This window comes from Callorhinus ursinus, unplaced genomic scaffold (genome assembly GCF_003265705.2).
Source record: "Callorhinus ursinus isolate GAN/ISIS: 27379988/994484 unplaced genomic scaffold, GSC_fseal_2.0 scaffold19, whole genome shotgun sequence".
In the NCBI taxonomy this organism is placed as follows: domain Eukaryota; kingdom Metazoa; phylum Chordata; class Mammalia; order Carnivora; family Otariidae; genus Callorhinus; species Callorhinus ursinus.
In genome coordinates this window covers 44612-59663 of record NW_027397081.1, presented here as the reverse complement: position 1 = coordinate 59663, position 15052 = coordinate 44612, and the positions used below count along the sequence as shown (strand labels likewise).

Genomic DNA, 15052 nt, shown 5'->3' with positions numbered 1-15052 from the left:
TTTTAAAGTCACAGCTATCTATGTATTGTACTCATAGACTTACTATAAAACAGGAAACTGCTTTTACTGGTCTCTTGTAACCCTTCCTGATTTCACTTCCCAGCAAATAAGCAAATATAATCCTATTTGTCCTCTTTCTTACACGTTGTTTTGCATTTTTCTTCATAATGGTTTCTTAATTGGGTTTTGATGACCTAATATAATAATGCCAGAAAAATGAAAAAATGAATACTTGGTACATTTTTATGGGAAAAATGGACTTTTTTGAGCAACCAGTAAGAATTACTTCTAGTAAGCTGAAATAACTGCCAGTATTTTGCAAGCCCCAGATTACATTACAGTGGAATTATAAGTTTAAGGTTAAATGATAAATGCTACCCCTTGTGTAGTGCTGAGCTACACACCGAGTATATGTTGGCTTATTGAATTTTCAAGTAGATGAGAGAGGGAGGAGTGGTAGTATCTCATTTTTAAAGATGGGAAAATAAAAATAAGAGAAGTTAATCTGTACCAGTTTTTACACACACACACACACACACACACACACACACACACAAATTTTTGCAGATACCGAGTCCCTAGTTTGAACTCTTAACCATTATGCTGTATTCTTATGGAAAATTACCAGCAAATTAGGAGGGTCATTTTCTTCTAATTCAGAAGCTTCAATATACTCAACCCTTAAAGATCAAATTTCCATCAGACATTTGATTGCTAATGTAATTATATTTCTTTAGCAGAAAAGAAGTTACCTAAGTAAACAACTTACAGAAACTCATGATAACTCTTGTCTTTTCTCTTTCCTAGCCAGGATCAAGTGGGACCCCTCTGATCCTCAAATCATATCTGAAGGTCTTTATGCAATTGCTGTAGTTCTGAGTTTCTCAAGAATAGCTTATATTTTACCAGCCAATGAAAGCTTTGGACCTCTGCAGATATCGCTTGGGAGAACAGTGAAGGACATCTTCAAGTTCATGGTCATATTTATCATGGTGTTCGTGGCCTTCATGATTGGGATGTTCAACCTCTACTCCTACTACATTGGTGCAAAACAAAATGAAGCTTTCACAACGTATGTGATCTCAGATATTCTGATGGTGGAGATTGCAGATTAACTAAATGTTAGCTTAACAGGGTTCATAGATGTCCTTGGGGTGGATGATGTTTTGGCGAAGACTTCATCCCCAGTTTCTCTTTAGCAGAATGAGAGGATTTTTAAATGAATTGGAAAAACTCGAAAACATAAGCACCTTCCTAATACGAAGTCATTAATAACTAACATGTTTAGTGCCAGTTTTTCTGGTAAAATACCTCACTCACATCATTTCATTATCTCTGTTTCACAAAAAGAAGAAACTGAAGCTCAGAAAAGTTAAATAACTTGCTGAATGTTGCATAGACGCTAGCCTATGGAAAAGCCAGGACCTGAGCCCTTGTCCTGGACTCTAGCATCTGCACTCTTATAAAGTATGCTTAGAATCGATTACTCAAATGTTAGGTTGTCCATGTTACAATGAGAAGCGCCAACTGAAACATAACCTATTGTTAGCCATAGTCTTGTCAAGTGCAGTTTATCAGAGAAATGACACCAGCTTGGTTAAGCCGAGGGGCTTCACTTTGGTCAATAATTACGTATAAAGCATTGACATTCCCACCCAAGACTTGTCAGTGATTTTGGTAATAGTGTCTTTGTTTATACTGTCAGATTTTCCTTAAGACACACACTTATTATCTATTGGACATGAGTAGAAGTATAGATAAGCAGGAAACCTAATAGGACTCTAACAAACTGTATTATTTTTATTTATTAATACATTTAACATTTCCATTGCCAAGGCTATGGATTGCTTAAATGTTGCTATCTGTGGTTATGAAGTTATGTTAATAGCATTTTTTAAGTGCTTATTATGTGCCAGATATTGAGCTGAGTGCTTCATCCCTGCAACCATCTGTGAAATAACAGTAATTGTACCCATTGTACAGAAAACAGGTTCAGAGAAGTAACGAATTTTGTCATGAATATCTGGTGATTTGCAAAGACACTAAATCAACTCACTTTTATTATGGGATTATTGTCATTTATATACTGTACTATCTCTTTATTTTTCCCCAGAGTGGAGGAGAGTTTTAAGACACTGTTCTGGGCTATCTTTGGACTTTCTGAAGTGAAGTCAGTGGTCATCAACTATAATCACAAATTCATTGAAAACATTGGTTATGTTCTTTATGGAGTCTATAATGTCACAATGGTCATTGTTTTGCTCAATATGCTAATTGCAATGATCAACAGTTCCTTCCAGGAAATTGAGGTATAATTTCTGTACATTTGTATGCTCTGTGACTATATGTTTTAACTTATTCCAGGCATCAACTCAGCAATGTGGTGAAAGTATATGCTCCTTTTCCTCATTTGTTCTTTGCCTGTTTTATATACTTGTCTGGCCAGTAATCTAGAAAATATTAACTCTTTGCTTGGAGAAATGTTGTCCAACTCATTATTTAAAAAAACAAAACATTAGAAATACTATGTCAGCTTGAATTTATATTTTATTTAAAAAAATTATTGCTTATAAATACCACTAGTCTCCAAATCTTTTTTGTAGTGGTGTTCAAAATTGACCCTTTCCCAAATTTAGTGTGATAGAATAAGTTTTTATTCCAGAAATTTTGGTCAAATTTATGATCTCCTGCAGAACAAATCAATCAAATTTATGATCTGCAGAACAAAAGGGTGAATAATTTTTCATGGTGTTTTTTAGAATGTAGAAATATACATTTATATCTTTCAGGGTATTTATAAACATATGCACATTTTGAGATCTTTTGTTCTGTAAGTCTGGTAAAATTTCAGACAGATTTTGGAAAGAATGAGTAGAACTTTAACATTTAAGAAAAATCTTGGACTGGTCTTTGGGGTCTGAGAGTGTTTGCAGGCATCTAGCTACATGGTGTTAGAAGAATCTGGGTAATTCTGTTTATGCCTCTCTTTGCTAAACTGTCATGTGTGTCTGCATAGGACGATGCTGATGTGGAATGGAAATTTGCAAGGGCCAAACTTTGGTTTTCCTACTTTGAGGAGGGAAGAACTCTACCTGTTCCTTTCAACCTGGTGCCAAGTCCAAAGTCCCTGTTTTATCTCCTACTGAGACTTAAAAAATGGATTTCTGAGATGTTCCAGGGCCATAAGAAAAGTTTCCAGGAGGATGCAGAGATGAACAAGGTAATTTGACTTGATAATTTAAAACTATATTTTTAAACATTATGATCATTAAAACCATGGTACTACATCCTTTTAAAAACAAGTGGTCCATGATGACATGTCCAGTCATTCCCAAATCAGCATGGTCCTTTGGCTTGTGTCTGTTTAACAGGAGCTTACTGGAATTTCCTACTTAAAAGAATGTAGGAAAAATTCATGAACTGTAACTATAATAAAGTATCATCTGTAGTGGGCGCCATGTTTACTGTTGTGGCTTCATGCCCCCCCAACCCACCACCTTCAGTTCACACAGCATGGTGAAGCATCAGTAGCCGATTATGATGGGGACTTTGACAGACTCTTCTACATGGAAATCTTCAGAAATCAATTGCTCGCATGTAATATGGGAGACTAGGCTTGACATTAGGTAGTTCAAGAAAGAAAGATTGAAGGGTATTAACGGGAAACAGTTACCCCGTGTGGCAGTGTGATTTCAAGAAGCCACAAAAGAAAGACATTCAGCATGTAGATGAGTGGGTTGGATGTTCAGAAGTGTTTCAGGCACAGGTGGGATGTTGTGCAGAAGTGTGTACGGGGTGGGGGCTGTCCTCTACACCCAGGGGGAACACTGAGATAGATTCATTCAGAGAAGAAGGGCCAGCATGGGGACAGGTGTGGATAAGGTGTCGTATGATGGGGAATGGAAGGGTCTGGCTGTTACATCCAAAGAAGGAGGACTAAAGGGGAACAAGGTAAATATCTTTAGAACTCCCAATTTTGACTAGGGTGTATACTTGTTTTTTTTTTTTTTTTTTTTTTTTGTCTCTTCAAAAACAGGAAGAGAGGAAATGGGCAAAAGTTGCAAATAGTTCAATTTTAGTTCTATGTAAAAACAAACTTGTCATAACAAGATCTGTCCAACAGAGGGGGCTGTCTTGTGAAGTAGTGAGTTCCCCATCATTGCAAGCAATCAATAAATGCTGGATGACCAATATTAGGAGTTTTTAGAAGATCTTCCTACAGTGATTGGGCAGTTGAACCAAATGATTATAAAAGTTTCTTGCAATTCTAAGGTCCTATCACTGAGAGAAAAGAGAAACATTCTAATTTCTGCTCTGTTTTGCCACTCACCACTTGGGGTTCTCAAGTAAATAATAAGTTCTCTGAGCTTCAGTTTCTCCAACTGTGCTATGGGAATTTATATCTACATCATAAAAAAATCAAATAAATATATAAAAGGGCTTTGAGAATTATAAAGCCCTCTTTAAATGTAGTTATTATTATACTATTTGTGTGAAATTTTTGGAAAAATACACCATTTTAATTACCCTTTTACTCTTCCAGTATCTAACTGCTAGAACTCAGTGAGTTGATGGCAGAAATTTCTCTGAGTTTACTTTTAAGTGTGACGTTTACAGGTCTAATTAGAACTGCAACCTGAGGGGAGCTGGGGGGTTCAGTCTTCTGAACATCCGACTCTAGGTTTCGGCTCAGGTCATGATCTCAGGGTCGTGAGATTGAGTCCTGGGTCAGGCTCTGCACTCAATGGGGAGTCTGTTTGGGATTCTTTCCCTCTCCCTCCCCCTCCACACCCATAAATATATAAATTAAAAAAAACAAAAACAAAAAACAACTGCAACTGAGAGAACTTATTGTCCAGGTGAAGTTTCTAAGTGCTTACCAATGGGAAGAACCCAGTAAGGACATGTTTCTCTTCTTGAAACTTGCTGTAGAATTAGACCCAGGTGGCTTTTAAAATATGGAAAAAAGAATGAAATTGTTTTTGTAATTCTAAATGTAGAATTTGCAGTTGTACTCATTTTACTGTCTATTTTTAGTTTTATTATTTGTTTCCTATCTATTTTTAAAAGAGAAATGAAGAAAAGAAATTTGGAATTTTGGGAAGTCACGAAGACCTTTCAAAATTACCACTTGACAAAAAACAGGTGAGATCACATTTGAAAATACGAAGTCATGCATATGACCAAGCTTATGTTTTCAGAGAAAAGGACACATGTTCAGAAGCAATTTCAAGAAACAGGTAATAGACTCACGAGAGAAGTTAATGATTTTAATAATACCTCAAAGAGTCTGTTATTGAGAGGTGAAAATAATCCGTGTATATATTTAAGAATTACATATATATTTAAGGCAGATATTAGACATATATTTCTGGGTATTTATGGGTAATGAAATATAGCAATAGTGATATAAGGAAGGAAGAATCAAAAGGGTAGAGGAACTCATCGGGGACTGAGGGGGCATATGACTAGGGTCGCCACAGCAGGTGTCCAGGACGCAACTGAAGCGCTGGTTGGGGAAATCAGTGCCCACTGTAGTCAGTGCAGCTCATAAGGAGCAGTGGGCCCTGCAGGTGCCTTAGCTCCTATGGGGCGGCAGCCTTCCCAACCATGAGGACGTTTGCTTCCTTCTTGTGTGCATAGTAGCGGCACAATACAGGCTGTCACCAAGGGGCATGATCGATGAAAGCATTAGGGGAAGTGCGGGGTGTCCAGTAGGACTTGCGTTCAGCTGCACATAATAAAAGCATCGCGGAGGTTTAAACGAGACAGCTGTGTGTCCCTCTCTCGTTGAACTCCTCAGACTTAGGCCCTGCAGGACTGTTGTCAGGGTGGAGGCTCCGTGATTCTCCGGGGTTTGTTGTAGTCAGACGCAGATGACAGCTTCGTGTCTCCCATCACAGCCGCTTGTCAGACTGGACGAGGAGTCCAGGTCAGAGGCCATTTTGCTTTGTTTTCAAGCTAAGTCCATTACCTCCCCCAACAAAACCAGAATGCTATAGGAAGTATTGATACAGTATCGATCTAAGTACCCCGAAGACTGGGATCTCATCTCACCTCCTGCCCCACAGCAGTAATTCACTGTGCTTCCCCGAGCCTTACTTTCCTCCTCTGTAAAGTAGGGAGGGCCAAGTTGTGAACCCATCAACACAGGATTGTTGGGAGGATTCGGTGATGCTTTGTGAACGACAGACATACTTGTGCTGAACGAATGATGCATGCATGAGAACAAATCATTGCAAAATATGAGAAAAATTCAAGGGAATCGAAATTTCTTTTTTCTTGTATGATAGAAACTATAGTATCTCAGAAATCAAATAACTATTTCCTTTGTAATTTCTCCAAAAATGTAGAAAATTAAAATTTATTCTAATCGTCTGAAAAATGCATTTTATATCCTTTGGTAAAAAGATTTATTTATTTCTTTTAGAGAGAGAGAGCTTGTGCATGTGGGTGGGGGGCAGTGGGGTGTGCCATGAAAGAGAATCCAAGCAGATCCCCTGCTGAGCATGGAGCCAGACATGGGGCTCAATCCCACAACCCTGAGATCACAACCTGAGCCAAAACCAAGAGTCAGATGCCCAACCAACTGAGCCACCCGGGCGCCCTGCATTTTATATCTTTTAAAGAGGGTTGGATCACCTTACACTGCAATACCACCTATTTTAATCCTGGATTAAAATAAACTCTTTAAGAGCAATATTGAGCCTGTGGTATCTGACCCTAGTTGTGAATCAATAAAATGTCAATTCTAATGTCAGTTGAACCGTCCTGAGACCCTTTGGTGTGCTTTTTGTTGTGCCATTGTGGAGATGTGCTGCTCATATCTTCTTTTAAGGCATGTGATCCGCGGACAGCCTCCAGCTCCTCTGAGGTGCCCTCAGCATGTGATCCGCGGACAGCCTCCAGCTCCTCTGAGGTGCCCTCAGCTTTCCCACGGTAGCTGCACTCTAGGTCCCAGGCATTTCCTGCAGGACCTGTCCTGGGGCGGTGTTTGTGCTCAGCTCCCTGTTGGCTTGGCTGACTTTCTGAGTCTTCTTGCCCTCTGCTCTTTCACGGGTGAGCCAAGCCTCAGGTTCTGGAAGCTTTCTCTGCCTCCCTGCTCCCACTCCCCATGATCTCTCAGAGGCGTGATTCTGGATACAGCTCATACTTCTAACTTGGTCTTGGCATTTGATTCCCAGAGGACCAAAGTAACACAACTATCTACTTTACTGTCCATGGCCGTGTAAGCTTGTGATGAACAAAACTTGGGGCACATACCTTGCTTTTGCTTGATACATTAACTGCATTCTTGGGAGAATGCTTTTTAAAGTAACCATTTGTATTTCTAATCATTTTGCCTGTTGTTACTGAGATGGACTCCCACTGGGACGTGCTTGGCCCTAATAGGTACTAAGAAAAACTCTCGTAGTTCATTCTTCCTTACCAGTGTGCTCGGCTTTGCTTTCTTTTCCATAAGGTCTACGTCTGAAACAGTCAGGTTTCCATTTCACTTGGATCTTCTCTCTGACCCCTTGAGGGTTAACGAGGTCAGGCTGCACCAGTACTGTCTTCACAGCTCTGCAGACTCACCACGGAAATCAGAAGGATGAGCCACGTAATAATGCTGTTACCTTGGATGATGCCCTGCAGCTCTGAAGGTCACCGAGTTGGGTGGCTGCTAGCATTAGCTTTTCAGACTCAGTCTGAAAGGGTGGCGTAGTTAGAGTCAGTTCCGCCGTCCTGCATGCCCTGTGTGAACTGAAAGTGCCAAATTACTTCTTGGAGAACGGCTCTCTGCAAGCTCCAGAAAAGATCACGCCCAACTGGTCGGTTTGAGAGCGGTCTGCGTGCCCGACACGGTAGACCCATGCAGAGCACACACGTTATTGCTGCATTTTCTGTCCACTCGGCTCTGGGTTGAGTGAGATGTGGAGGTTATGTTTATTAGTTATATATCTGGGAACTGATTAGGTCAGAGGCTATCTAATCAATCATCGCTGCCCAAGGGCGGCGTCTCCACCTGATTTTGCACAAAGTCCCAATCCCCTTCTCTAGGTAAATTGAGTTAAAATCTGTGGCAGTGGGCTTGGCAGTGTGTATTCTAATAAGGCGTTCGCATATTCTAACTCTCATCTGGGTGGGATCACAGAACGCTCCATTCCCTGAATGACTGTCATGGACACATCTGTACACAGCAATATTCAGCATGAAGCAGGCCTGAGTCCACATAGTGGATATGAGATATTTACCCTTCCCTGCAACCGTGATGGCTGTTAGACTTGTCGAGCGCCGGGTGTATACCAGGCTCTGTGTTCTATACACCTTATCTCTTTAATTACCGCAAGGAGGGAGGGAAAATTATTTCCCCTGTTTTATGCATTAGCAACCTGAGGATATAGGGCTAAAGTTCCTGGCACAGAGTCGCATTTCAGACAAATGACAGAGCCAGAATTCGAATTCACATCTACTGGATTCCAGAGCAGGAGCTCTGGAAGCACCGACGCACGTGCGGGCTGTCTCCTGTCTGCGTCTCTGCCGATGGCACAGGGTGTCTGAACAGTTTGAGCTCCTCGCCTTATTCCCGTCCTCAGGCTAAATGCTCGCATCAAGCTAACTCCTGGACAAGGGGCGAGAGAAAGCATGAAGAAGGCAGGAACTGAGGTATAAACGCAGAGAATAGGCAGCAGCTCCTTCGGTAGCTGTAGACGCCGCATCCTGCCCCCAGGGGGTCATGCGGCTTCCGGGCACCATGAGGGAGTTTCTCCCCATGTATGATTTCTTTCCTAGCATCGTCTGACACATATTTATTAAATACCTACTATGTGTTAGACACTGATTAGAATTTTTTGTTATATTTGCATCCAATTTCATATTTCAGGTTTAGAGAAGAGCTAGTCACGTGAAAACGATCCGAATGAATTTGTAACTGCTTAGTCATAGACCATTGAATGGCACCCATGGTTCCCAGCCAGGGGTGGTCAGGATCCCCCACTACCAGCACCTCAGGGTGCATTCGTAATTCCTGGGGACACTGTGGCAGTTGCAACCAGAGAGGGGAGCTGTTACAAGCATCTAGTGGGTAGAGGCTGGGGATGCTGCTAAACATTCTACGAGGCACAGGAAGCCTCCACAATGAAAAATCATCCAGCCCAGAGTGTCAGAACTGTTGCAGTTGAGAAACTCTGGACTCTGCCCATGGAGTGCATGCCCTGTTGGGGGGGGGGGGGGGGGGGGGGGACACTGTGTGTTGTGCCGAAACCATATGAACTCACGGTAGCTCTGGTCATGGACACCTTGACATCTACACTCTGGAAAATCTACAAGCATATACATTCTCCGGTGAACAGAATACCACTTTCTGGCTTTGCTGCCACTCTTACCTCTTCCAAGCCGTCCAGGGTAGGGCACCAGCCTCCTGCCCTAAATTCATTCTTCACGTTTCAGATGTACCTGTTGCTGAGCTGCCACCCCCTGGTTTATGAACCTGGATTGTACTTGTGTTGTAGAGCAAGGTGTCTAGAAAGCGAGTGGACCCGTCAGGGACCCAGAAGCTCTTCTTGCTTTCACCATCCACTGCTTTTTCAGCACTTGCCCTCTGTTGGGCGGTGCTGGCTCTGGGGACACTGGGATGAGGTAAACAAAATCCCTCCTTCATTAGAGCCTAGCAGGATGTAGACAAGCCAGTGAATAAAGTAATTGTCAGTTGTGAAACATTGTAAAGGATACAGAAGTCATAGCTTGCTCAAGATCTCTTTTTCATGGGGTGGGCAGGAAAAGGCTCTCTGAGGAGCTTATGTTTGAAGCTAAAACCCAAAGAATGAGGCGGAACAAATCAGCCAGCCAGGCAAAGGGTGTTTCAGGAACTGGGAACAGCAAACACAAAGGCCTTAAATTAGAAAAGAGTAAATGAACGAGGGCCTTGGTGATGTTAATACATTTTTAAGCCCCGCCCCCCCAAAAGATGATCTCTATAGGCATGCAGTGTTGGGTGCTGCCTTAATTGGGGACGGTTGGCATATTGAGTTTTAAGGTCCACACATTCATCTTCAAAAAAATCCCAAAGAAACATAATTTTTCACTTTCCTGTTTCCATGAACATCTTTTTGATGTACTAATGGCCTCCAACGAAAGAAGAGATGATTTGTAATCATGAAGCTGTGCGTTCCTGAATAGGTGGTAAATAAATCAGAGGCATGATGCACCAAGAGTCCCCCTGTCTGGACCCTTTTCCTCTAGGAACCTGTCCTCACCCTCCATGCGTTATCATAACCAGTGGGGGATGAAACTGAGCTTGAATCTAGTCAACCCATTTCATGATGATGCCCTTATGGCATAAATCACAGTGAAAGCCAAAAAGAATTGTATCATCATAAAAATAAGGGAATAACTACATTTTTAAAAATAAATACTAAAAATTACATTACTAAAAATATAGTTGAAGTTTACGTTCATTTTGTGAATTCATAGATCAGTAGGACTTGAAGAAGGAGCACAGGTGTCCCCTGACTCCCTTTCTTGTCGGAGCGAGTGCCGAGAGTTCCTGTATGTCTTCTGCCACACTACCCAGCAGCCTGTGACAGAGCCAGAGTTCAGCCTTCAGCTTTGTGTCAGAAGCTCATTCAGAGAACCCACACTGCCTCTCTTTGCTTAATTTGACCAATGATATAATTATATCTTCATGTTTTTTGAAGTGAATATAAAGTAAAAGAATATGGATATTTTGCTGACATTTTTAGAGAGGTTAGAAAGGAAAGCAAAAACAGCTCACGGGGAAAGGCGTGCTATCTACAGAATATTTTCAGAATTGCATATTGCACTTTATGGGCCTTACCAGCCTTACTATATGTTTTCCTGTTATTATAACTTGGCTAGATCATAACTGTTTTATTCTTCATTGAATACCCAGACCCTATAGCACAGCATCTACCTATAGACAGTCAGTGTGTACCTGTTCAGTGGGTGAATGTGTGCCGAGCTGCTTTAATTCAACATGTGGCCATTTAAAGCATCAAAACATTGAAGTTAAGGATTTAATTCTCAATGAGCTTTACTTAGAGCAACTTGGATGTCATTGGGAAATATAAACCATGGCTGTCTTTGAAGATGGTCTTGGAGTTTCTTGTCCCCAGGAAAATAGTTGTGCAGCTGAAAACAAGCAAAAAAAAAAAAAAAAAAAAAAAAAGCTGCTGTGTTTTGCTCAGGTTCTCCTACTTATTTCTTTTTAAAACCAGTTTTTCTTTTTGCAAAATGTCATAGTTTCTTTAATCATTCTCTTAGCATTATAATATGGTCCTTTACAACATTTATTACAGATTGCTTTAGATCTTTGTTAATAAGCCTGTTCAAGCAAACAGATTTTTTGAAAAGTACTGCCCAAATGTGATACTATGCAGATCCTAAAATTCAAATACAGTCATTAGTTATTTCTTGGCACCTGAACAAAGTCTCACCCTGGTGTTACCCTGGGACCCCCATCACACCCTACTTCAGGTGTGGATGCTGTGGTCATTTATGCTGGCCTGAGGCTCCCTTATCAATGGACTTCTGAGATCACCACCATTACTTTCTCAACTTGTTTGCCTCTCCCTCTATCAGAGACATACCTGTGGTAAGGGTAAAGTGTCATTCTCATGGCAACATGATTGATAGTCATGAAGTTGAGGAGGCTCCTCAGACAGCCTTGATTAGCCATTAAGAGGCTAAGCACATTCAGGCACCTGTGATTTATCTTGGAAGACAGACTATCAAGCAAATTAAATGAAAATGTACATATGTAATGAATAAATTCCTATATGTAACTAATAAATATCATCACATTATTTAAAATAAAAAGAATTTCTAATTCTTTTCAAATTACAGCTTGGGCATAGTAAACAGTCAAGTTTGAGGAGCTCAGAAGATTTCCAGTTAAACAGTTTAAATAACCCTCCCAGACAATATCAGGTAAGCATGATATTTTTCTTAAAGAACTGAGGCTAGTTATTTGTAATATTTAAAATCCCAAACTATGTGATTCTTTAAATGAAAATGACCTATTATGTTGTTTTTCTCAATATCAAAATAATGCATGAATTCAACACATATGTGCTAAGTACTAGAGATACATAAGTAAATAAAACAGATAAAGTCTTGGCATCTCAGAGCTTAGAATCTACATGTTCATTGTAAAGAGTCTATTCTCACGAAAAAACATACAGAAGAGAGTAAAATGTACCTCAGACCCTACCACTGAGATTTAGGGACTACTTACTTTCTGCCAGGTGATTTATATGTATATGTATAATTTTACATATACTTCAATATTATTTACATGTATATGTAATATTATATAAATGAGAATAAATAACAGGGTTTTCACATCACAAAACATATATTCATATTAATTTTAATGGATGTATAGTATTCCTTTGTACAACTATATGATAATTTATTAAAATTATTTCCTACTGATGGACTTTAAAGGGTTTTTTCTACTATTATAAGTAGTACTAATGGGATGCCTGGGTGGCTCAGTCAATTAAGCGTCTGCCTTTGGCTCAGGTCATGATCTCAGGGTCCTGGGATCGAGTCCCACATCAGGTTCCCTGCTCCGTGGGGAGCCTGCTTCTCCCTCTACCTCTGCTGCCCGCCCCCAGCTTGTGCTCTCTCATATGCGCACTCTCTGTCTCAAATGAATAAAATCTTTAAAAAAAAATAAGTAGTACTACTATCAACATACTTGTCCATGCCCCCAGTTACATCCTTAGAATAAGTTCTTGAAAGTGATATTTTACTGTCCACCATTTAATTTGGGGTTTAGAGAGTCATATTTGGCTTAACCGTGAATCCACCCAGGACTTCCTGCCCACAGTATGGAGCCTGCTACTCTTCATGAAACGTGTAGAGTGAACGCAACATTCTCACCGGAGAAACTTTGTTACGCTGAAACTAGCCATTCCTGAATTACTAGCAAGTATAAGACCAAAACTGATTACATTTCTTGGTAAGGGAGGTCAAAGAACGTAAACGAGTGTGCATTTGCTTAATTTCCAGTTTCCACATGCGGTATTATCCACACCTTTAATCTCCCCAACTGAAAGGCTGTGTTCTTCTCTAATACTCTGCAAATAAAGTACAAGCAATGAACATCAAGGAGTAGATGTTTGCTCTAAAACTATTCTTTTCTCAAGAATTAATCTCTGAGTCATTAGCTCCAGTAATGTAAAAATTGCTTTAATAGTCTGGTGATAGTATGCATTCCCTGCCAGATAAATCATCTGAATCTTTGTTAGCCATCACTTCTGAAGTCCTAAGGAAGGAAAGACTCAGACACTTACTACAAATGAGAGATTTGTCATAAACATAAAACTGAGGTGGATTTCTCCTTTCTTGGTCTAGAAAATTATGAAGAGGCTCATTAAAAGATACGTACTACAAGCCCAGGTAGATAAAGAGAGTGACGAAGTGAATGAAGGTGAGTTGAATGGGGATATGGGTGAGGGGGGGGGGGCCTGAGGCCGAGCTGCAGGGAAGCTGGAGGGAATGGGGTGGGAGGGCGACCCGCTGGGGGAAAAGTCGACAAGGTGCCCCCAACTGTCAGTGTGAAGAGTGTAGGGAAATGGGCTCATTCTCCACAGTTGGGGCAGATGGCACTTGCTACAGAAGTAACCTTGCTTCTGGGGGGCAACTGGGAGGGAGGAGGAAGTGGTTGGGAGGAGCAGAAGGCTGCTGCCCCAGCTCCTGCAAACATTTGCCACCAGTGCCTCCTTTTTACTTTAGGACATTTGTTACAATTCTTTCTCTATAATCTTTTCAAAAATTCACCAAACCTTAGCTGAGGAAATAGAAACCTGCCCCATTAGGAAGTTTCCTTTGAAAGGATTCAAACAACAGATGTGTGTGGAATTAGGACTGATTTCCTTCTGTTCCAGCATCCCTAGTTTCTCTGCATCTGTATTTATAGTTGACTCCCTATCATTCTTGTTTTTCAAAGGGGAACTGAAGGAAATTAAACAGGACATCTCAAGCCTCCGCTATGAACTCCTTGAAGAAAAAACTCAGAATTCAGAAGACCTAGCAGAACTTATTAGAAAACTTGAGGAGAAATTATCAATGGAACCAAATCAAGAGGAAAGCAATAGATAATGCAAAGACTTCTTTTAAAAATCATATTTATTTGTCCACTTGAAGCCATATTATCTTCCAATTTATTTTTTTCAGTGCCAGTGTGACCCCGTTTTAAACAAAAAAAATGTCCAAAGATAACCTGGATCATCCCATCATCCAAAACCCTAATATTTAATATTTTTGGTGATTGAATTTCATTGTTCAGGCTAAAGTTTGCAGATTATGATGGAAATTGTGCCCAGTTGTTTGACGCTTGTTTTTATAACTGCCTTCTTGGGTATAACTATTGTGATGATGTGATTCTGTGTCATGTCTGCTTGGGGACACTCCTCGTGCAGCATTTCTCTTGAAGGTCACTTCAGGTAACTTCTTACCTGCTTTATGGGTCCCCTGATGGTGACTTCCAGCCCTGAAACCCAGGGAAAGATGATCTATGGCTATTTGGAGAATGCTGTTTAATCATCTACTCTGCTTGGCCCCCACAGACTATGATTGGTAATATCTGTGCAAAATGTGATTAAATCTTTCCTGAACTTTCTGACTCATCTCACTGAAAATGTTACACTTAACAGTGAAAATGTGTTTCCTCTACTGACGTCTGGAGACATGGTGTAGTGTGTGTGCATATGCGTGTTTCTGTGCTCACACAAGTGTGTATGCGATGCTTGTCCTATTTTCTTTTGCAGCCAATACAGACTCTCGAAACCTCTTATCTTATGGTTTCTTTTTTTTTTTTTTTACCGTGACTTGAAGATTATTGACCAAATAAGAACCCTTTATTGGAGAAGTATCAAAGTCACCAATGATTGTGGTGATTTGGTCCAATGATAGCATAGTTTTGTGCCATTTCTGAGGGCATTTACAGGGGAATTCCCACATTTGGCGTCGAATATAAAGGAAAAAAGTATGGAGGGAACTTGCAAATATTTACCTGTCATTCTCAGTATGTTCTCCCCTCCTG

At 40.6% G+C, this 15052-nt stretch overlaps 1 protein-coding gene across 1 annotated transcript in view; it reads left to right on the top strand.

Annotated features, from left to right (window-relative positions):
* The window catches only part of TRPC6 (transient receptor potential cation channel subfamily C member 6), a 116807-nt gene extending 102004 nt beyond the window's left edge, over positions 1-14803 (top strand). The window contains exons 7-13 of the mRNA XM_025893906.2: positions 808-1072; positions 2114-2309; positions 3017-3220; positions 5071-5145; positions 11845-11928; positions 13363-13438; positions 13958-14803. Coding sequence (XP_025749691.1) covers positions 808-1072; positions 2114-2309; positions 3017-3220; positions 5071-5145; positions 11845-11928; positions 13363-13438; positions 13958-14109 — 1052 coding nt within the window. The 3' untranslated portion in view covers positions 14110-14803. The remainder of the gene's footprint in view (positions 1-807; positions 1073-2113; positions 2310-3016; positions 3221-5070; positions 5146-11844; positions 11929-13362; positions 13439-13957) is intronic.
* Positions 14804-15052: the final 249 nt, after the last annotated feature.